This window comes from Carassius carassius, chromosome 6, assembly GCF_963082965.1.
Source record: "Carassius carassius chromosome 6, fCarCar2.1, whole genome shotgun sequence".
NCBI classification, from domain to species: Eukaryota; Metazoa; Chordata; class Actinopteri; order Cypriniformes; family Cyprinidae; genus Carassius; species Carassius carassius.
The window spans coordinates 34,834,649-34,856,905 of record NC_081760.1 but is presented as its reverse complement, the minus strand read 5'-3'; the positions used below and the strand labels follow the sequence as shown (position 1 = coordinate 34,856,905).

The 22,257-nt window shown below is 36.4% G+C and overlaps 1 protein-coding gene and 1 long non-coding RNA gene across 4 annotated transcripts; both read right to left on the bottom strand.

Moving 5' to 3' along the window:
- Positions 1 to 201: 201 nt before the first annotated feature.
- Positions 202 to 1,729, bottom strand: LOC132142005 (uncharacterized). 2 transcript variants are annotated; one of them, XR_009433995.1, is made up of 3 exons: positions 1,635 to 1,729; positions 1,475 to 1,558; positions 202 to 794 (listed from the first exon to the last, which is right to left on the bottom strand). It is a non-coding gene; the product is annotated as an uncharacterized LOC132142005 (long non-coding RNA). The 2 variants fall into 2 exon arrangements; XR_009433996.1 differs by having other exon boundaries at positions 202 to 809; positions 1,485 to 1,558.
- Positions 1,730 to 2,629: 900 nt separating this feature from the next.
- On the bottom strand, positions 2,630 to 22,011 carry LOC132142731 (homeobox protein Meis1-like). 2 transcript variants are annotated; one of them, XM_059552826.1, is made up of 12 exons: positions 21,623 to 22,011; positions 20,409 to 20,608; positions 19,741 to 19,879; positions 19,548 to 19,598; positions 19,360 to 19,410; positions 19,102 to 19,248; positions 16,834 to 16,939; positions 15,333 to 15,478; positions 9,623 to 9,699; positions 5,698 to 5,756; positions 4,908 to 4,994; positions 2,630 to 3,947 (listed from the first exon to the last, which is right to left on the bottom strand). In XM_059552826.1, exons 1-12 carry the CDS (start codon positions 21,632 to 21,634, stop codon positions 3,886 to 3,888), a joined length of 1,137 nt encoding a protein of 378 aa, XP_059408809.1. In that variant the 5' UTR covers positions 21,635 to 22,011; the 3' UTR covers positions 2,630 to 3,885. The 2 variants fall into 2 exon arrangements, with proteins under 2 accessions (XP_059408809.1, XP_059408808.1); XM_059552825.1 differs by having other exon boundaries at positions 4,908 to 4,997; positions 21,623 to 22,008.
- Between the last annotated feature and the right edge of the window lie 246 nt (positions 22,012 to 22,257).

The window sequence follows — 22,257 nt, the reverse complement described above, 5'->3', positions numbered from 1 at the left end:
ATAAAAATGGACAAGGTTTTCCTTTGAGTTTTTGAAAAGTTCAGACAATTGTTCGCACACATCAGTAACGTTCAAAATTCACACTTATCCATGAAAGCGACTAAAAAAACAGAATGCCATTGACATAAATGAATTGCCCAAAAAACATAAAAATGTTTTCATTTTTAATTGAAAAAGGTGTCATGTAAAAACCTCCTCAAATAGTCAATCTAATCTAATTCCATGAGAATATAGGAACACAACTAACGATACAGACACAAAGGATTGTTGTTATCCATAATCGCCTTTTAGACCCATTAACACAAGACAGTGTATAGGCCTAAAGGTCCTGTGACTTTCAAATCTGTGTTTTTGTCTACTGAAAGTTTTCTGAAATACATTTTGTCAGCTGAACAATTATTATTATTATTAAACAACAGTACAGTCCATTGAACGCATGTACTGATTACCCATCATTCTTTATCTTCTGACACATCACTGCTTTGCCAAATGAGAAAAATGGTAGGAAACACTGATTATTATAAAGTGAAAGAAAAATAAATGCCTTAACTTTAGTGTCATGCTCTACAAGATTAAGATAAATGAATCTAGAGTTATTTAGAACAAGGTCCACTGAATCATTCATTAAGTAATCAGGGTGAATTCTGACTTCATGTTGACTACTGTGTAAGCCTGTGTCTTTGTTAAATGAAGCCAGTTGCTTCTTCAAACGAGGGCAACTTCTTGTCCTGTAAGCTTTCACAAGACAACCCGACACCCATCTGTTTGTCTCTTTCTCTCCTCTCTTCCTTACTCTCTTTGCCCTTGAACTGAAATAGATCCAGAGAGATATTCAATCATTTAAATGGTGGACACCTCTTATTATATGCATGGTTTAAATGGTTAAAACAGCATGTATGTGTTAATCGTTCAGAGCTGATGTAATGCCAGATAATAAATTATATTTAAGCCTGTTTCAAGGAAAATATCTAATTTTTTTATGACATTAAGTACATTTTCCCCTAAAAAAAAAAAACCAGATATTAAAAAAAAAAACTATTTTAATTGTGTGTAGAAAAATAAAATAAATATGAACTCAAAAAACCTTTCATACACAACATAGTGTGTGTGTATAATGCAGTGCTTAAAAGTCACATTTCTGGATGCATTGCATTCAGAGTACAACAACTTTTTTTATGATCCTAAAATACTGTAGATTTCATGAAACACACAGTACTCCTGTACAGCGAAAGGTCTGTAGGATTAACTGATCTGAAACATGCACTCAGAATGCAAACAGGAAGGCTGTTTCAGAGTTAAATATGTCAACGTAAAACAGTTTGCCAGAATTGTAAACATGGTTTTGGATATGCTTCAAGATTCTCCTGTGTTGAGATGATGCCGGGTGTGTTTTGGTAGTGAGTTTAAACAGGAAAGTGGAAGAAGGGCGAGATCAAGCATTAAAATCCGACCCAGACATTTTAATTTCTCTGACCATAACTCACCTTCATACCACAGATGGTTTTGTTACAACCACAACCTATAAGCCACCTTCTCTCGTTCAATCCTCCTTCCTGTTCTATAGGAAGTAGTTCATTTCAGGTGAGAATGCACATATATATGTTTGTCTGGAAATTAAATAGACATTAGTTTACCCCAGTTGTTGATGAAATGTTCAGTTTAACCAGAAGTAGTCATCTACAATACAAACCACAAGAGAAACAGTACCTCAAGTGCCCTACAGAGGGCGATACACACCGGCTCCAGTGCAATGCAAACACGGTGTTCAAAACAACATAGGAGCATACTTCTATTTCTCCAGTATGTAGTATGTAATTATGTACAGTATGCATGGAATACATATGTTTGCCAATATGTGTATTTTTTAACTGAGCCATGCAAAGGAATACTGTATATGTTCCATATTCAGTGTGACTCTGCACATTGTGTCTTCTCGTCTCATTATTCTCATTAATTGTTAAGAAGTTTTTAGTATTATTTATTATTAGACTTCCAATAAAAGCAGATTTTTCCCAAAACTGGATAAAATTGGAAGTATTTTTGAGATGATAGAAAGAAACATGTACCATACTGAGGTCATGTTACTAGTGTAGCTCTGTTTGAAACATTCAGAATTGCAGATTATTTTACATACACTATTATTCAAAAGTTATTGTCAGTTGGAGTTTTTAATGTTTTTGAAAGCAGTCTCGTCTGCTCACCATAGGTATATTTATTTGATCAAAAATACAATAAAAACAGTAAAATTGTGAAATATTAATTCAAATCAAAATAACTGCTTTCTATGTGAATATATTTTCAAATGTAATTTATTCCTGCGATGCAAAGCTGAATTTTCAGCATCATTCCTCCAGTCTTCAGTGTCACACGATCCTTCAGAAATCACTCTAATTTACTGCTCAAGAAACATTTCTGATTATTATTCATGTTCGAAACATTTTTCAGTGTTTACTGTCACACCAATTTAAAACACTACTGATCCCAAACCTTTGAACAGTAGTGTACTATTATTAAAATTAGTATGTACTGTACATTATAGAAAGCAGTGCACTAGTAGTTCATTCCAAACATAGTCAATTAATCGAAGCAGACGCACAACAAAAATGATATAAACACGTGTAGAGGTATGATTTTTTTATGTGAATAGACCCACACTCACTGAAAAACCAAACACACACACACACACACACACACATAGTGTGAATATACAGCTCAGCTCACATCAGTCAAAATCAAAACAATCATTAGTACCTTTCAAAATCATTGACCGTCCAGATGCATCTGAGAACGGTAAATGACGTGTGAGAAACCTTTAGTTGCATTCATCAGGCAATACCAGCATTTATCAACCTTTCCTGTATCACGTTTGACACATCCAACAGCATTATATAGATGTACAGCTTTGTATTGAATTGCTTTGCACAGATTAGATCGAGAACTCCTGTTACAGACGCCTGTGAAGTGTGACGCAGGCCTGTGGTAGGGTAACGTTGATGTCTGTCGCTGCAAAAATACTCCCGGGCTTTTGTCTGCACAATAATGACTCTTCATTTCAGGTGGCACTTGAGTTGAAACATGAGACTTTGTTTTGGCCTTTCAGGCCACTTGAAGATTCACCTGGTTCCAGGTGAAAGGTCACATGAAGGAATCTCCCGGCCCAGAGCGGCTCCGTCCAGGTGTTGAAGCATTTCTTTTTTCTGGATTGTTTTCTCTCTGTCCTGATACGGTTGATCTGCCCATCACAGGGAACACGAGTCCTGGTGGCCATCTTGAATGCGTCTGTGCCATGAGCACAGCGCCTCGTTTCGAGAGTGAAGCTGTGGGGGTTTCTTTAGGGTATTATTTGAATAAAGGCCGTTCATGGTGGTGCAAGTCACAATCCAATTTCCGAATCCAAAAACTCCGGGTACGTGCCTCTCGCCAAAAAGCCTGACTCTGTAATGAAAAAGAGTTGAAATCATTTATGAGGGAACAGTACTGGCGACGGCGCTGTCACAAATCAATTCAGCTGACATTTCTATCAAAACAGCCGCTTTCAACTTTATCTTTTCCTGTGCGTTGAGACATTAACTGATTCTGATGTCATAAACTGTCTCCACTGAGTAATTAAGTGACTAGTTAATCAGGCTGGCTGGTTAATATCATGTGACGGTGGAATTATGGGATAGGGACTGCTAGTAAATTTCACAAATAAACAACAAGCAACACATTGAATAAACATGAAACACTAAGAAAGTATTTCCTTGTGAAATATAGTGTACTGCTCTGTTTTATGACTTTGAGAAATCATTGTAAACGTGAGAGATGTATGAGTGTTAGCTGGGCCTGCTTTCACTGGAGGGGAATCCCTGGTGCAGTGTCGTACCTCTGAGGCCAGGGGTTTGTTTACATGTAGTGCCACTGACTCTCCAGCCCCATGTTCACTCCCCCAAGACCACCCAGAGCCGCTGAGAGACAGACAGACACAGACAGAGAGACTTAATGCATCAAATGCATTTCTCAGCTATTATGTGTTCCCTACATGTGACACTGGACCACAAAACCTTAAGTCTTAAGTGTCAATTTGATCGAAACTGAGATTAATACATCATCGTAACGCGCAATAAATGGTATTTCCATTGATGTATGGTTTATTAGAATTGGATAATATTTGCCCGAGATACAGCTATTTGAAAATCTGGAATCTGACGGTGCAAAAAAAAAAAATACTGAGAAAAGCGCCTTTAAAGTTGCCCAAATTAATTCTTAGCAATGAATATTACTAATCAAAAATTTACTTTTGATATATTGACACTAGAAAATTTACAAAATATCTTCATGGAACATGATCTTTACTTATCCTAATGATTTTTGGCATAAAAGACATATCGATCATTTTGACCCATACATTGTATTCTTGGCTATTGCTACAAATATACCCCAGCGACTTAAGACTGGTTTTGTGCTCTAGGATTTACAAATAATATATTCACAAACACATTGACTAACAGCCTTGACAACGGATCTTTCGCATTTTATTTTCAAATGTTTCTGGTGAATTTTGAATAAATACTGTGTAATGAATGTTTTCATTTGGGAATTGTGCATACTTATCTAATTATTATTGATAACAATATTTGAATTATATATATTCTGTAAATCATAATACAAATGTGTGATAGTCATTTTTTGCTCAAAAAATAAAATGAAATGAAAAATAAATCAAACAGGACACATTATTATTATACTGTATAATAAAAAGATTATGCTGAATACAAAAAATTTTTTTTTTCTGATGCTCGATTCTTTGAAAAATATGAAATTCAAGAGAACAACATTTATTTGAAACAGAAATCACTTGTAACATTATAAATGTCTGTCCTGACACTTTTCACTTTAATGCAAATATTTAGACAGGCTTGATGTACCTGGGGGTCTGATGCCCATGTGCGACTGCCCGTCCATTACAAAACCACCCACTGGCTGACCATCAGGAGTGTACGGGCCACCGTGACCTACTGCACACACACACACTTACATGCGTTACACACTTATATTACACAAAAGACAGTTAAGAAGGTCAGACATTACTACGCCAGCCGCTTCCCAGAGGAAATGTGTAAACAGATGCGATGCTAATAACACTCCCCTTTCCAGTTCCCCCAGAAAAGTTTGAAAAAATTATTTCATAAGCATCTGTTTGGATGGATGTCTTTGAGATTCATTGCAAACAGCAAGCCTTGGTCCTCACTAGACCAACATGCATCACACTTCACCCCGAGATCAGCGTGTGTGTGTGTGTGTGTTCATCCTGAAATACATTTTAAGGGCAGTTCATGCATGCACATGTTCTTGAGTTTAAAAATAGCACAACAGAACTGAACAGAAAGCATGTTTGGAGATATATGTTTGGTCCATCGTTTATCATTATCAGCATGTTTGGAAATTGTTTTAAAACGCTTGCACACTAAAAACTTTAATTTGAGCCATGGTCTTAAAAACTTGATGCTCATGGCACAAAATACAGAATTATTATAATTTTTTTTTTTCAATGTAACGCAACAGCCAATTTCATTCATCTCACAAATATTTGCATAGACCAGTAATTAAAATATAGTGCAGATGGAATGCGAGAGCACATCCTGGATGAACGGCACTTCAGTGTGTGCTGTGAGAACTGAAAATAAAAAGATGTGGGTCAGTTTACAAGGCACTTGCCTGCGCGGTTGGACTGGTCGATCATCGGCTGGACGATTCTTCTCCTGGCGTTGATAAACCTGATTAAAGCAAAGGAAAGAACAGGGGTGAAAACAGTATAAACATTAAAAAAAAAACAATAAAAGCAGATTTAAGTTTTATTAACGCTGCTGGCTTCTGTCAAAGGCAAACATCATTAAAATTATTGCTCATACTTATGATTATGGGTTTGAACAAACCCAGAGTATGAAACTTTGGCGTGTAACTCATCCAGCACCATTTGTGCTCCAGACATGAATGATTCCTCAAATCATGCAGCTTATTAAGTCTCAACTGATCAAATTTATGACTTTTGCCTGGTGGATAAGAAAATGGATGAAACCTCCAAAAGACTAGAGACCGGAATAACAGAGACGAGAGATTTGTGCCAGTTAGAAACACCACGGCAACTGCCCACAACATCCTATTGGTGGCAAATTTTTAGAACACCATTTTAACACAGAACATAAATTAACGCGTTCCACAGACCTTCAATGCTTTCTGCATTTATTCCCATGCTTGACCTTTGACCCCCTGACTCAATGACCTCACACCCCGGGCAGCGGCGCAGCTCTGCTCTTTCTCAGCCTAAAAAATTCCCCGTGACCTCTGGCCGCCGAGTGCCAGGGCACAAGTTCACATGATTAATGACTGCTCTGCGTCACCCCAGGTGCTTCGCTTCCATTTCAACCTTCACAAAGGAGGGGAAGTTCTACTTTTCATTCATAGGAAGTGAATTACACACTCTGTGTGACGTGTCACGGTCTGAAATGATAAAGACCATACGACATTAGAGTCACGGGTGAGGAGAAGACTGACTTTAGACGAAATGTTCACAGCATTCCATTATTGCGAAAAAAGAGGAATTTAAGGAATAAAGTCTCATTTTCAGAGAATATATGAATTGATATTTGTATTACCACACTTGCAAACATTTTTATTGTTTTAAGAATAAATCTAACAAAAGTTGATAAGACAAAATCCGTTTTCTAAGAAAAACTTTTGTCTTAAGTATGTGATAGACAATCGTACTGGAAGAAAGATTCTGATACAACAACAAGGATGCATTAAATTGATCAAAAGTGACAGGAAAGACATTTATAATATCACAAAATATTTATGACGAATGAATCTTGCAAAAAGTGCACCACGGTTTTCACAAAAATTTGAAGCAGCACAATTGTTTTCAACATTAATAATGATCAGAAATGTTTCTTGAGCAGCAAATCATCGTATTAGAATGATTTTTGAAGGATCATGTGACACTGAAGACAGAATAATGATGCTGGAAATTCAGCTGCACATCACAAGAATAAATTACATTCAAATAGAAAACAATTATTTTAAATTGTAATTTTACAATATTCTATTCAAATAAATGTCTTGGTGCACATTAAATACATAAAAAAATGCATCATCTTTTCCCCAAGCATCCTACTATTCACATTACAATGTACTGTACATTGTGCATTGGATTCTTAAATACACCAAACATTATTAAAATTTATGGGGATCACATGGAAAAATAAAAATGGCAATTAAAATGTATATTTTATATGATTTTGTAATAAATTGTACATATAATGTTGCACATCACAGCTTGATGAGCACAATAAACCAGAGTAAAGCCAGAGATTAACATGAAGAGCAGCGTCAGAGGTCGAACATTCGGAGCAGGTACTATGAACACTTTTGTGAGGTTGTTGAGGGCGAGCATCTCTCTCAGCTCCGCCCGTTAGGTGACCAATCAGAGATAAGAGCCATATACCCAGCAGGGACGGGCCCGTCCCACTCTTTAAGGGGGTTAAAAGCTGACCCCTCATTGAACCCCTCTTCTCACCACGAGACCAAGTTTACGAGCTTCATGCCTCTGCCTGTTCACTCCAAACACACACACACACACACACACACCCGTACACGGCCCAACACGCACGCCAAACACATAACAACACTACGCAGCCAGTCAAATATTTGGGGGCCCTTTCTGGTGCACAAGGGAGCAAAGAAACACATAGTACCTTCACTCCACAATTCAACACAGAGCAAACCTGCTGTGCTATATATATATTACTGTATTATTGTATACATCCAAAAATATGTAAAAGTATCAATATATTTGAGAAACATACATAAAATTATAATATACATTTAATAAATAATATGACTATATTATAAACAATACAAATTGTTTAGTTATATATATATATATATATATATATATATATATATATATATATATATATATATATATATATATTCACATTTCTTAAATATTTATATATTTAAATATATACTTAAAAAATTATATTTATAAAATGCTAAAATATCTATTTTTAATAAAATAATAAATTACACATAAAATGTATTTGTATGAGTTTTTGCATGTGTGTATATATATAACTATGAAATTTAAAAAAGGCGATTTCTGTTTAAACATTTTTACAATTTTATACATATATATATATACATACATATTATATATATGTCAGTCTACGTGGGTTTTAAATGTTAAATTTCCAGGTTTCATTAAATAACAAAATCTCAAGATTTTGATTTTGGTCCCAGACTTTCGGACCCCACCATAAATTCTACACCTCATAATTTATATTAATATACCCTATGATATATGTTTCAACAACAAATTCAACAACAACAAAGTGTACTTTTAGTCCGACTATATTGTGAGTTCATTTGGAGGACAGTGTGTGTGTGTGTGTATGTGTGTGTGTGTGAGAGAGAGAGCGAGAGAGAGAGAAAGAGAGAGAAAGAGAGTGTGTGTGTGTGTCTCCACGTTTAAATAAACCAGTCCAGCTGTTCCCAGTGATAATTTCTGTTTAATTTGACAGCAGCTCGTTTTCGCCCCTCTCGTTCCCTCATCAATTTCTCTGCGCGCCAAAGCTGCAGACATACACACGGCACTTTCTGCGCTCTGTTTGTGTTGGGCTTTGAAGAGCACCTAATGTATTTTCACTATGGTGATTAAAATGCTAATTAGTTGTCATTTTGATTATGAAGGGCTCTGGAGGTCTAGATTTTGTTTACAGTGATGAGCCGAAAGCCAAAGACGAGAAAATGTTCGGCCAATCAAAATGTACTTCATGTAATAAAATCTGCTTTTATTAGTCATTGAAATTATTTGATATGACGGAATAAACTTGACTACACACAGTACAAAATGTATATTTTTTAAACATTAATAAATGTTTATATATATATATATATATATATATATATATAATTTTTCAATATATTTATTTCTTCAGTCAACTAGTGCTTCTCAACTGGAGGGGTACAAGGAGTGTGTGAATTATTAAAGGAATTTCTGCTTGAAAAACCCCCACAAATGCTTAAACTAACCATGTAATCGTGCATGGTTAGGATAGCAAAACAGATATGCTTATCAGCTTAAAAGTTGATATGGAGGAGAAAATGCTTCCTATATATTGCTGTTGACGGCCAAGGCTGTCAAACGCATATTTTTCTGTAAAATCTCGGCAAATAAGACAGATGCAAACATGGACAGGCCGCATATCATGCCTAAAAACATGGTCAAACCTATGCAAGCTCAAAAAATATGATCCAGAATGCATTAAGTTAGGGTTCAGTTGCTGCAAGCGTATTCATTGTAAGTGGCAACCACAATGTGTTTTTGTGTGGTGAATGACTGGCTGCCGAGAGCATGAAGCCATAGAAATTCAAGAGACATTTAGAAACCAAACACTCAGACTATAAAAACAAGCCTGTTGAGTTTCTTTAAAGGATATGTCTGTCTGTCTGTCTGTCTATCTTTCACAGAAATGAATACTTTCATTCAGCAAGGATGCATTAAATTGATCAAAAGAGGCAGTAAAGACAATTACAGTGTTATAAAAGATTTCTATGTGAAATGAATTGTGTTTTCACTTACCAGTTGTTGACCTGCAGGATGGTGAGTCCAGTGTCCTGGGACAGCTGCCTCTTCTGTTCCTCAGACGGGTACGGGTGCTGCGAGACACATTTTTAAGATTACATTTTACATTTTATTTTTGATCAAATAAATTCAGCCTTGGTGAGCATAAGATACTTCTTTCAAAAACATTTAAGAACCATAATTATTGAAACAACACACCAATCAATAGGACTTGAAGAATCAGGTTCCAGTTGCCATTGTTCCTCTGTTGAACTGTGTCTGTATTGTCTTTGCATGTGCAGCCAAACAAATTCATTGTGTTTCTTGGCAAATAAAGCCTTAGACTCTAAAGGAAGCCCCATGCGCTAATCGGAGAGCTGCCAGCTGGGATTTAGACACCAAGCCACAAAGTCATTACAAATTGCTATCCTGTAACCAAGGGTGATGGCTCCAGCAACTACCAAAGCCTTTCTCTAAACCCAGAAGATAGGCACACAGTGACCGAGGAAGTCTCAACCTGTAATTAGACAACAACTGATCCCGGGACAGCCATCTAAAGCTCAATGAAATCTAAAAATAAAGAGGCGTGCATATTAAACTGATCCTGGGGCAGGGGTTTTACAGCAGCGACTATAAACACCTCACCCATGAATGACTCTCTCTTAACACCTGTTGCACGCTGAGAGCTCTGGTAGCAAATGGTGGGTAACTTTACGAGCGAGTGAGCCATGCTGGCTGGAGGTGTGTGTGTGTGTGTGTCCTGTGAAACTCAATGAAGAGTTAAAGGTGTGTGTGGGGTCATTATCCTGTTTACAGAGGCAGTAAAACTGTTAGGGCTCTAATGATCAGTAATTCAGGGTGAACGGTATTTAAAAAGACTCTAAAACACACCCAGCCTCACCCGCTGCAGCTGTGTGTGTGTGTGTGTGATGGTCTCTGTATTGTACTCAAACACTGTGTCTAGACTTTAGACTAAGCTCTACCTAAACTCTATTATACCAGTGGTTCAACGGGGAATATGGTGGGGAAAAAACAAAGCTAGATGCAAATAATAAAATGTAAAAATCGGTCATAGTTAATATAATACTTTTAAATATTTTTGGGCATTTACTTTATACATATATGAATAAAGATATTAAACTTGAATATATTTGACGTAAAAATGTATTTAATTTTTTTATTTAATATTTTATAATTGCATATATTTTTTTTTTTCCCAAATATGTAAAAATAAAATTGGGGCATATATTGTTCATGGTAGTATTATATATTAAATCTATAAATATATCATATTATATATTAAGTATATAAAGTGACACACTAATATTTAAACAATGTGTGTGTTCCTGTGGCTCAGTGGAAGAGTATTGCATTTGCAATGCAAAAGGTCATGGGTTCCATTCCCAGGGAACAAAAACTATAGCCTGAATGCACTTTAAGTCGCTTTGCATAAACACATCTGCTTAAATGTAAATGTTAACACACATAAAGTATAACAATTAAGAACTACATATATATATATTTTATTAAATATAATTCGATATAAATACAAATTTATATCTGAAATCTGAATGATACATATTTGAGAATATATATATACATTTTTTTTTAAATTAATATATCATTTAATATATATAATGTTTATATTGTTATATTCCTGATTATTATCTATCTATCTTTGGTATAAATTACAACTTAATAGGCATTACGTAGTTAGCTACTTTTACTGAATTTGTAATGTAGCTGTCTCAGAGTCACCAGATCCTTCAGCTTCAGCCACTCGTTCACAATCACCAGGATTCTGATGGATTCAGCTGTCAGCACTCATCAGTCTCAGTATTTAGACACCTTCCCATCACCTCCTCAGTGTCTGCTCTTGTTGTTCACTAGCATGCATCAACTTACCGGCTGCTTACCTGCTCTACCTACCTGTTCGTCGGATCCTTCCCATGTTGTCTGTCTTCATCGTCTCTCTTCATCCCAGCACACTGTCTCAGCCTCACCATGCAAAGTGACCCACAGTGACTATTCAGCTAAATCTATGCTCAAGACTCTCAGCCATTTGATCTCACCTGTGATCATCGCTTGCTCCTCTCCTGAAGCCTGTAATCAAGCTCTATTAGATGTCATTTACCTGTGTTGTCTCCTATTGTTTGCTCACAGTAGCAAAGTACTTTCTCAAACGGATAGCTTTATAGTAGCTGTACTCTAAATTACGAGTAGCTTGTTACTTGGCAAGCTAGTTTTAAAGTAGCTTCTCCGACACAGGTTTTCATTTTAAAAAGACGTTCCTGCAAAGACCCAGCAGGCCGACTGTGATTTTCATTAACTTTGCAGTGCATCCCAAAGTGAGGCCCTGTTCTCCGTTTCATCTCTGCGTCTCCTCCTCGCCTCCCTCCCCTCTGCGTTTACCAAAGAAGTCTGGCTGTGATGAATCACCTCTCCTTTCTTTCATTCTCCCCAACATTTTTCTTTTCTGCATCCCTTTCTTTTCATGGGCAAGGACGGAAATTCCCTGTAGGTCTAGCAGAGCTCAGGTCCCCAGGAGGAGCTGTCAGAGCTGTAATGGATGGTGTTTTGATAACAGCGAATTCGACCCTGGAGAGACCCTGGGGGGCGGGGGGGACCCCAGCAGATCCATCTTCACACAACATGCCCGTGCAGTTTCGGCTAAATGAAGTCTGGGGCCTTCCCCGCCCCCACTGCAGCCTCATTTTTTGGGACTGACGCTAATTGCGGCTCCCTCATTACAAACAAATGCTCCGGTGCTTCAAAGGAAAATTACGCCTGTGGAGAAACCGGCTAAAACAGTAGCATGAGCAGCCTAGGAAGAATAAAAGCCATAAACAAAAGGCACGTACAGGTGGACATTAAATAAGTGAAATCTCTGTATTCCCCACTGTCTCTTTCATATATGTGCATTGATGTCATTTTCATACTTGGGTAAACATTTTTTTTTTGCATGAAAATTACATCATTGCACAGTGAAATCCAATACTCATTTCTTGCTAATTTTGGGCTGCTGATTCCAGAAATAGTGCTTAATTTTACTCAAGCATGCCACACTTTCTCATAAAATATGTGGCTTTTCTGCTTTCAACATTCATTTGTAAGTGGTATATATATATATTCTAAATATTCATTAATATTTTTATGGAAAAACTGTACGTTGCAGAGAATTTTGTTGATATTTTTGAACTAAGCATAAACAAATTAAGGAATATTAGGCCAAGTCACTTATTTTGGCAAATCAGCAGATTAAAAATAAATAATTCAAATCAGCTGATTTTTTTTCAAGGTACAGATCCAAGCCTGCATATTTTTGGGACACAACTTCATGCAATACATGCAACAATGAACCGTTCCAAAAAAAAAAAAAAAACACTGTATAAATAGTCATAATGACTCGTGTATTATAAAAAATGGCAGCATATGGGTCTTGGGCAACAGTAAGAATGAAGAAAATAATGACTGGGTGAACTATTCCTTTGGTCTGCGCTGCAGCAGAATTAAAGGGTAATCAGTGAGCGGAGGTCACATTTATGACTGACAAGCACGAATATGGAGATTGGGAATGATCAGAGCCTGGGAAGAAGGAGCAGGGTGGAAAACATATGAATTAAGCTTTGCTTGAGCTTCAAACAGAAGGATGCAGTAATGCCTGCGATGGCGCTGCACTGTATTTGTGTGGCTGCTGGAGCTGAATGGATCAGGCAACTGTACGGGAATAAAAGTTGGGGGCGCGTTCTTTTACACCCACGACCTTTGACCCCCTAATGATCTCAGGGAATGTTGTAATGTCATCTATCTGCGTGCTAACCACCTTATTCGGCGCCTGAAGGAAAGCCCTCATGTCTAGAATCCACAGTCTGTTTCATTTTTTGCCTCAAAATCACAGTGAAGAGTTTTTAGGTGTTTGTGTGCTGTTACAAAATATCTTTACAATAGTGTTATAAATATGTACTATTATCCCTGCGACTGTCATATAAATATATTAACACCTCTTGGATTCTATTCATTTTTTATTTTATTTTTCCAGCATGTGCATATTGTATTGACTCGTCTGTGAGGGATATTTGTGATTCTGCCTATTTGCAAAATTAAAGTTTTTAATTTTATTTACCGTTCAGTGGTTTGGGATGAGTTTGGGACTTTTTCTGAATGTAAGAAGTCAGTAAAACAGAAAAAAAAAAATTTATGAACTATTATTTAAATTCTAAATAACTATTTTCTATGTGCATATATATTACAATGTAATTTATTCCTTTGATCAAAGCTGTATTTTCAGCATCATTCCTCCAGTCTTCAGTGTCACACAATCCTTCAGAAATCATTCTGATATACTGATTTGATTCTCAAGAAATATATCTGATTATTTTCGATGTTGAAAACAGTTTTTGCCACTTAATATTTTTGTGGACACAGTGATACATTTTTCAGGATTGTTTGATGAATGAAAAGACCAACACATAAAATATAAATCTTTTGAAATGTTATAAATGTCTTTACTGTCACTTTTTTGTATATATATATATACATATATATATATATATATATATATATATATATATATATATATATATATATATATACATATATATATATATATATATATATATATATATATATATATATATATATATATATATATATATATATATATATATATTTCAAGTATACAAAAAACCCAAAAAAAATTTCTACCAATATATATTACTATATATTGAGCTTTTTTTTTTCAAATATAATTTTGAAATATAAATTTATATTTTAAAAGAATTTAACATGTATATTTTGATTAAAATATATGCAGTGATTAGCAGCAAGCACATGTTTAGTAATCTGAAAGCAAAAAAAAAACATGTTCCTTCTTTAATGTTGGTTGCTCAGGCAGCTTTGTATTTTTCTGCTTCACATCTGCTGTCAAGAAGGGAACAAACTACCCACTAATTACCCAATCCAAATCACAGCCTTTATGTGGGATGCTTTTGAGCTAGTGTTTATGAGGCAGTGCTATTTGTTTGGAAGGAGATTCAACAAGTTTTCAAATGAGAGAGGAGCAAAACGAGGATTCTGGAATCACTGATTATATATTCAAGGCTAGAGGGAGAGGGAGAGGGAGGGGGAGGGGCTCTGAGTCGTACCCACCCACTTTACCATGAAAACCATTATCACACTGTACACATGACAACAATAAGGAACCCTGCCTGTGCTTCATCCCAATATATCGTTACACCGCTCATTAGTGCATCTTTCTGTGTGTGTGTGTGTGTGTGTGTGTGTGTGTGTGTGTGTGTGTGTGTGTGTGTGTGTGTGTGTGTGTGTTCACTAACTACCTTCCAGGCACTGTGGGAGCGTCACTGAGCTTGAAATAATGTAGCCGTGCAGGTACAGACACGCCACATGAGCTTCTTATCTTGCTCTGTGCATCTTATAAGCTGTTTTATAGGTTTATATACATATACATATATAGAACGTTAAGGTTAAACTTAAGGTTACATGATAACTACCAGAGCAACTGTGATCCACATCCACATGCATTTAACTTGGACTACTTTCATTATTGTCAATGTAGTTGAGCAATACTATTTCTGAAAGCCATAATTATTCCATTTACATTTACGTTGCATAAATTTTAATTACTTTTGGCCTTGGTTCAGCACATATGGTTTGGTTTTGATAAGAGCTTGATTTGTATAATCATTGGAAAAGCAGAGATGTGTTTTACCGTGAGGTGCTGGAACAGCCATGCCCTCATGATGTTGGTTGCCACTTTGGGAAAAATGCCTCTTTTCTTGTTGTTCTTCCTCTCTTTATCAGGGTCTTCCTCCTCTCCTGTGCTTGGAGAGGCAACACTCTGATCCAGAAAGTCACCTGGAGAAAAGAAAACAATTACAGTTTGAACAGATTTGAGTGACAGTTTACAGATATCTTTTTTGTATATTTGCATTGGCTTGATTTTGCTTTTTCACATTTTTAGATCATTTAAAAGGCCGTTCATAAACCTTCTAATGAATGCAAATGCACATTTAGTTTGCTGTTGTTGTTTTTTTCTATTAAAGAACATCAGAAGTCCTTCGTTTTCATTCATAATAAATTGAGCATGACTACACTGTGAATTTCTTTCAACACAAAATAATAATCACATTATTTTCTATTATGCTCTTATTATAAATAATAACAATTATAAAACAGTAACTTTCAGAGCTATAAATGTCCTCCTTTGTGAAAATGACCATTTATTGGAAATAACAAGAAAAAAACCCACATTGTTTCACACTTGTTGTCATGTCAGACAGAAAAAAATAACTGCACTGTGAAAAGTGTTAACCTGCAGCTGTTGGTATAAATCAGGATGATTCAATGATGTTTAATCATATTTTTGACCTGAATAAAAGCAGTTAAATTAGATGTTACCAAAAAACAAACAAACAAAAATATGCATAACAAATGTTTACAGTACAAAATATTTTAACCATTAACTAGCTAAAAGCATACTGGCTCTTTACTTTTATGCATTAAAAAATGTCATCAAAATAAAATGTTAACTATTTTTGAAAACAAACTTGACATAAAAAAAGTACAAAGGTTAAACATGGCCCCTGACCTAAAAGCTAAAAAAAAATCCTCATGCAAATGTTACAGTTTTCCTAAAAGCGTACTGGCAGCCCTAGGTTTATGCATCAGAGTCAAGCAAATGTTTACAGTATAAACAACGCTCCAGGACAGACTCAGGCTTCATTGTGAGAATTTAACTGTGTGTTTGTCTGTCTGTTGTTTCTCTTTCTCAGGTAGTGAGATATTCTGTCCGAGCCAGACTCACAGCTGCTGCGCTGAGGCACAGCGAACAAAACACACACACATACACACACACACAGATGCGGTGCTCTGGGAAGTATGTACTCTGGTTTTATTGGCCATGGTTGGTGCTCAGAGCAGAGGAGCCAAGAGAAGAGTCTTTATATCCATCATGCACCATTTCCTGTCCAACACACATCCACACACACACACAAGCGGCTGCAGTTATTTAGGAGCAGTCTACCGGTGTGTGTACTTGCATGTTTGTGTGTGTGTGTGTGTATGTATGTCTGAGACCCCTGTGGTGGTGCTAAAGTGTAAATGTATGCTAGAGATGACAAACCTGCAGCAGATCTGTTTCACTTGGCACATAGCAAGACCTTCGCAAACACTCATGTGTATATCTGTAGCGTAGCGTGTGAGTGTGTTACCGTGCTCGCTGCTGTTGTCTCCATTGTGTGAGCTGTGGCGTCTGCCACCGGCTGCAGGAGCCTCAGAAGAATGAACAGATGCAGCGTCGTCCTCCCTCCAGAACGCCTAGAGAGAGACGGATGGAGAGAGAGAGAGAGAGAGACAGGTAGACAAAGTAATAAGCTGCGGTCTGCATAATATACGATTGGTTAAGTACAGTATAGCAGTGCATACCAGAGGCGTGCTGTAAGGAGTAATACAGAACACATGCTGCAAGAGCAAACAGTTGAAAAGCTCTACAGACTGCTGTATATAAACACACGTGCGCGTGCACGCACAAACATCTGCGCAGAAGTTATAAGACAAACAAACGCACTCACATACACGCACAGGATATTTTGAAAACCCATCTTGTTGGCTTCAACCGACCGAATGAAGCGGATGGATACGGGCCCGGATGCTGATTGGTCAATTGAGCATTTGAACTGTGCTAAAATACATAATATAATAACAGCTATGACGTGAAACACCTGTGCATCTGGCCAGTGTGTATATCACACATACTGTAGAAACTAAATATGAACGCTACATGTCAGCGAAAAAACTGAATATTTATTATGTTGTAAAGATGCAATCTGATCAGTGTGTTGCTTTTAACTGACACTAAACCTAGAGAGAAATGTCTTAACCATGGGTTGGCAACCATTCACAAACAAGCGATAAGAGCAAGACAGATTAATATTAGACAAGACCGTGGCTAGTTGTCACATTTTTGACTCTAATCAGTATTTCTTATAGAGGCATACAGAGGCATTTCATTTAGTTATTTTAAAAACGTTAAAGTATCTTATATCTGCATTCTGAATTGCATGTTATTATTGCATGTTTATTCAGTTATGAGTTGTTTAGGAAAGAAAATGCTTCAAAATGAGGACAAGGTCTAGTGCCAATTGTGCACAGAATAGCTACATAGTTTGGTCTTCTCAGAATAATAATGTTCAGCATCACTGCACAATAAGGAGACAATATCTTGCGATACGCTTATAATAAATCAATATTTTCAACCAGACAAACACAATCCCTAACATTTCAAAACCGCACCATTAAGAGAAATGCACTGCGAGTTATCCTCACAAAAAAAACACAAAATTCACAGAGAACAACAAACATATGTGCAGACAATGCAGTAAACAGACAAACGATGCCTCAGTGATTTGTACTAGGTATTAAAGACACACACAGCACACTTGGCAGTGTTAATGAACTCTGATGGATTATTTACACATCACTAACACTTTCCAAAACATATATTTATTTGTTTTTTATTAAAGTAGCCATTTTAAATCCTTGAACTTTCGTGAACATAGTTCAGATGTTGCTGAAGTTTGACACCAACACTAAGGAAAACTGTTATAACATTTTGATTATACTTCTCCCCATGCAGGAACCAAATATAATTAGAAATTAGAAAAATGGGAGTTTTAATTAACCTGCTTTATAAAATCAAAAATGTATTTTTAATCTCTTTAAAAAGGTTAGGTAACATGAAAGGTTTGTTCATGTTTCTGTCAGTATTCAAATGAGAAACATATATTCTGAATTATCATATGATCTGTAATCATTTTGTGGGATTTAATCATGCATGACACTATAATGTGAAGAGCTAATGTTTCAAATTATAAAATTTGATGTTTGATTATAAAATGACAGAGGATTGATTATCTGCTGTTATTTAATATATAGGAGGGGGACAAATAGTCTGTGGTGTATTGTATCACGTGAAACAGGAGTTTCAGGCCTCCCCCACAAAAACAATCTCTCCAGGTAGTGTTTCAAGTTTGTTTTGTTACTGTATTCAAATGGCTGACAACACTGAAATGATAAATAAAAAATATATTAACGTATTGCTGCTGTTTTATTGTTTAGTTTTTTAAGGTAAAACATTTAAAATTTTAAATGCACAAATATTCCAAATAATTTCTCATAGAATCTGCATGCATAATAAATATATAGACAAATTACAAAAACGCTTAAAATAGGTTTCACATCAGCTGCCCATTTGTTGAAAAAAATATATTATATACATACATAATGTTATGTTAGCCCACAGAAATCATATATATATATTATGTTCTATGTTAGTGTCTACTAAACTTTTAATATTACAAGTAATTTAACTTTTTCTTGAAAAATCTCTAGTGGCTTCCAGGGACTGTACAAAGCAAGAATATACTGCACTGCCTGTTCAAAAGCATAGAAAAGCAGACAGACTTGAGCTAAGGACTTGCCGGGTCTGTCCCGCCTGGAGTGCGTGTAAATTCTTCTCCATCAGATCTGGATCCCCCCTCTTTATCATCCACCATCAGATCAGTGGGCATCTTTCCCTTCAGACAGCTGATGTAGCGGTGACAGAAATTGTCACACAGCTCATGCACCTACGACAAGAACACACATTTATCATCAATGATCGGCCAATATGTTATTTGCATGTATACGTCACTCATAATAATAAAAGGCTAATAATAAAAAGTAAGTAAAAGTCCAACCTTCTCTAGTTCGAGCAGATGAAATCGTAACACTTGTATGGCTTGAATCATCTAAAATAAAACGACACATCACATCACAAAAATGTTTTGTGATTATAGTTTCATTTTATCCAGCAATAAGAATGGAACTGTTTAAGGGAAAAATACTAGAAATTGATTAAAAGATTTCAAACAACAGGGCGACCTACCAAATTATCCAAGTCTGGATTCGACGAGAAGAAAGGTTTTTCTGCTCTTATCTGAAATTAAAAAATAGCAGCAATCGTGTCGTTAGTGTATAATAACGAGGCACGAAGATTGACTCGGACTGCGTTGTTGGTTGCTTATATCAGAAGGCCTGCTGCTTTTTAATTATTGTATTAAAGCATTGGTAGACCTGACCTGCTTTGAAAATACTGTGATATCTTCGTCAAAGGATTCAGACGAGCAGACGTCTCCGGTCACTCCGCTTTCTCTCGGAGTACAAGTCGCTAATTCACATTTTTCGAAAACTAGTGCAAGCAGAGGAAAGAGAGGGTGCCTGAAAAACAAAAACACATTCAGTGGAGTTTATAGCCTATTTGTGGCGAAAATAACGATTTGCCTCAAGCACAGGACATTCAGGCTCGAGGCCCTGTCTTTCTTTTTCTCTCTCCACAACTTTTTCAATAACAATGAAATGAAATATAGGCCTATATTTTTATATAAAAAAATAATAAAAAAAGTTTATTTTTTATTTTTAGGCTTTATGCACCAATTATGGTTGTGACAAACGAAGTTCATTCTGGCATTGCTATCGTTAAAAAACTGATGACGATATGAGGGAAATAAAAGTTAATTTTCGAAAAATGTAGGCTAGTCTATAAAAAAAAAAAAAAAATCCCACTGTCTACATGTAAACATTTCCATTAATACCAGTATTTCAGCATAACAAAGTAGCCTAGTCAAACAGAACATCGTAAAATAATAGCAAAAAATAACTATTTTATTTTTACTTTTAAATTCTACCCTACAGTTTAACTCCTCTTCGTAACAAAAATACACAGGGCTTTAGGCTATTAATTACATACCCGTAAATGGCGTCTTTATCCCGTTTTAGCGCGTCGTTAACGGGCGACGGGGCACCGGGAGCCGCGGGGTGCGCGTACTGGTGAAGCGGCAAGCCGTGACTCACGTGCACCGCCTGCATCGCTCTGGCCGCGTGAGGATCCCCGTACATCGGAGACGGGATCCCGACCGCATCCATTCCGTAATGGACCAGATCCTCGAACTGAGCAGATGCAAAATGTGAGAGTTAAAACTCTGACTCTGTTGTGCACACATCTTGCAAATGTAGATATACAGCAGCCAAGGGAGTATAAGCGAGGAACAAAGCTCGTATTTGTTTAAAAGGTAATACATTGAGCATCACAAGCTAATTAACGAAATAGGCTCCACGACAGTAGTTTCAACCTTCAAACAAATTAATTAAATTTGGATCAGTTCTAATTTCCAGGCTCTGTGTGGCTTCTAAATGTGCCAGAACGCACAACGGAAAATATGAATGTGTTGCCATTAGAATACCTACCTTAAAATATTTTCAACACGTTTAAAATTTTAAACACATGGGAAGTTTCAATTCACATCTTATGTCAAATTTAAATTATGGCTATAACTTAAAATTACCGTGATATAAGAAACCAATATTCGGCTAAAACGAATTAATAAATAATAATAAAACTGAGTTTTCTTGTTTACGGCATATTAAAAATTAATTAGAAATGCATAATATAATTTAGAATTAAAAAGAAGCAATGTTTTAACGGCGTATAAAAATGATTACTGAAATTACTATCGATGTTTTGTAATATTACAAATCTCGGATAAGTAGGCTATCCAACGAGACAAATATGAGTTATGAACAGGCTGTAAGCATCAAATTACGCTTTTGCCTGTCAGCTATATATGGAATTAGTTGAGATAATAATTGCAAAATAATAATAAAAAAACATAGGCCTATCTGAATTAAAAATAATAATAATAATAATAATAATAATAATAAAGAATGGTTTTAAGACGGAAATGAAAAATGGAGTGCTATGAAAAAAATAGATTTTGGATTGGTTTCACTTGTTGCTGTGTGTATTCCAAAATAACTTAGGTGTTTAAACACACACATCGTTCATCCGAGGAATTAAAGGGCATCTGACTGTAATTATGTCATTTATTATCAGCGTCTAAGGTAGAATTAGTCTTGACGGCCACGTTTGAGTGTTTTTTTTCTGTTGCGGAGGTTTTTACGCACCCGTTGCGCCATGAGGACTCCGTTTCACCGACTCCCTGCTCTCAACGCGTCCGGATCTCAGTGCAGCGAGCCCGGGGAACCAAAAATCTCCCGAACACCCAGCTCAAGTGCCCGTGATGAACAATAACATCGTAATTCACCCAAATACTCCTGGTCAGCTTTCACGACAAACGCAGCGCTGTCTATCGCCAAGTTAAGAATCCAGATCTCGACGCTCCGAAATAACCAAAGTGCGCTTCGGGTGTCTGCTGTGTTCTTCTATTGCCAATCAAAGATTTGTAGCCAAAGGGTGAAAAGGCAAACTCCATTCGGGTCTTTGATCGCTTGGCTGGTTTATTCTTAATGCAATAACACCTCTATGAGATGTGAGGAGCGTGGAGAGGGAGGACGAGGAGAAGGAGGAGGAGAGGGCATTTGGACTTCTTAAAGGAGACGTAAGATGGAGACCAATGCTAACCCGTGCGTAAAGAGCGCACAACTGTATTCCGAGCATGCAGGCCACTGGAAAAATACAATACATCCTTTTAAAAAAACAAATAGGATTTTTTAAATACTTTTTTCATACTTGGACCAACAGTAAGCTAACCAACAGTCTGAAAGTGCAAGGTAACAGATGACCAGTTTAGATTTACTAG

Coding starts and splice junctions, on each gene's coding strand:
- LOC132142731 (XM_059552825.1), bottom strand. Junction 19,599..19,740: donor TCACAGTATTTTCAAAGCAG/GTCAGGTCTACC, acceptor TTTTAATTTCAG/ATAAGAGCAGAAAAACCTTT. Junction 9,700..15,332: donor GGCTGTTCCAGCACCTCACG/GTAAAACACATC, acceptor TGTGTCTCGCAG/CACCCGTACCCGTCTGAGGA.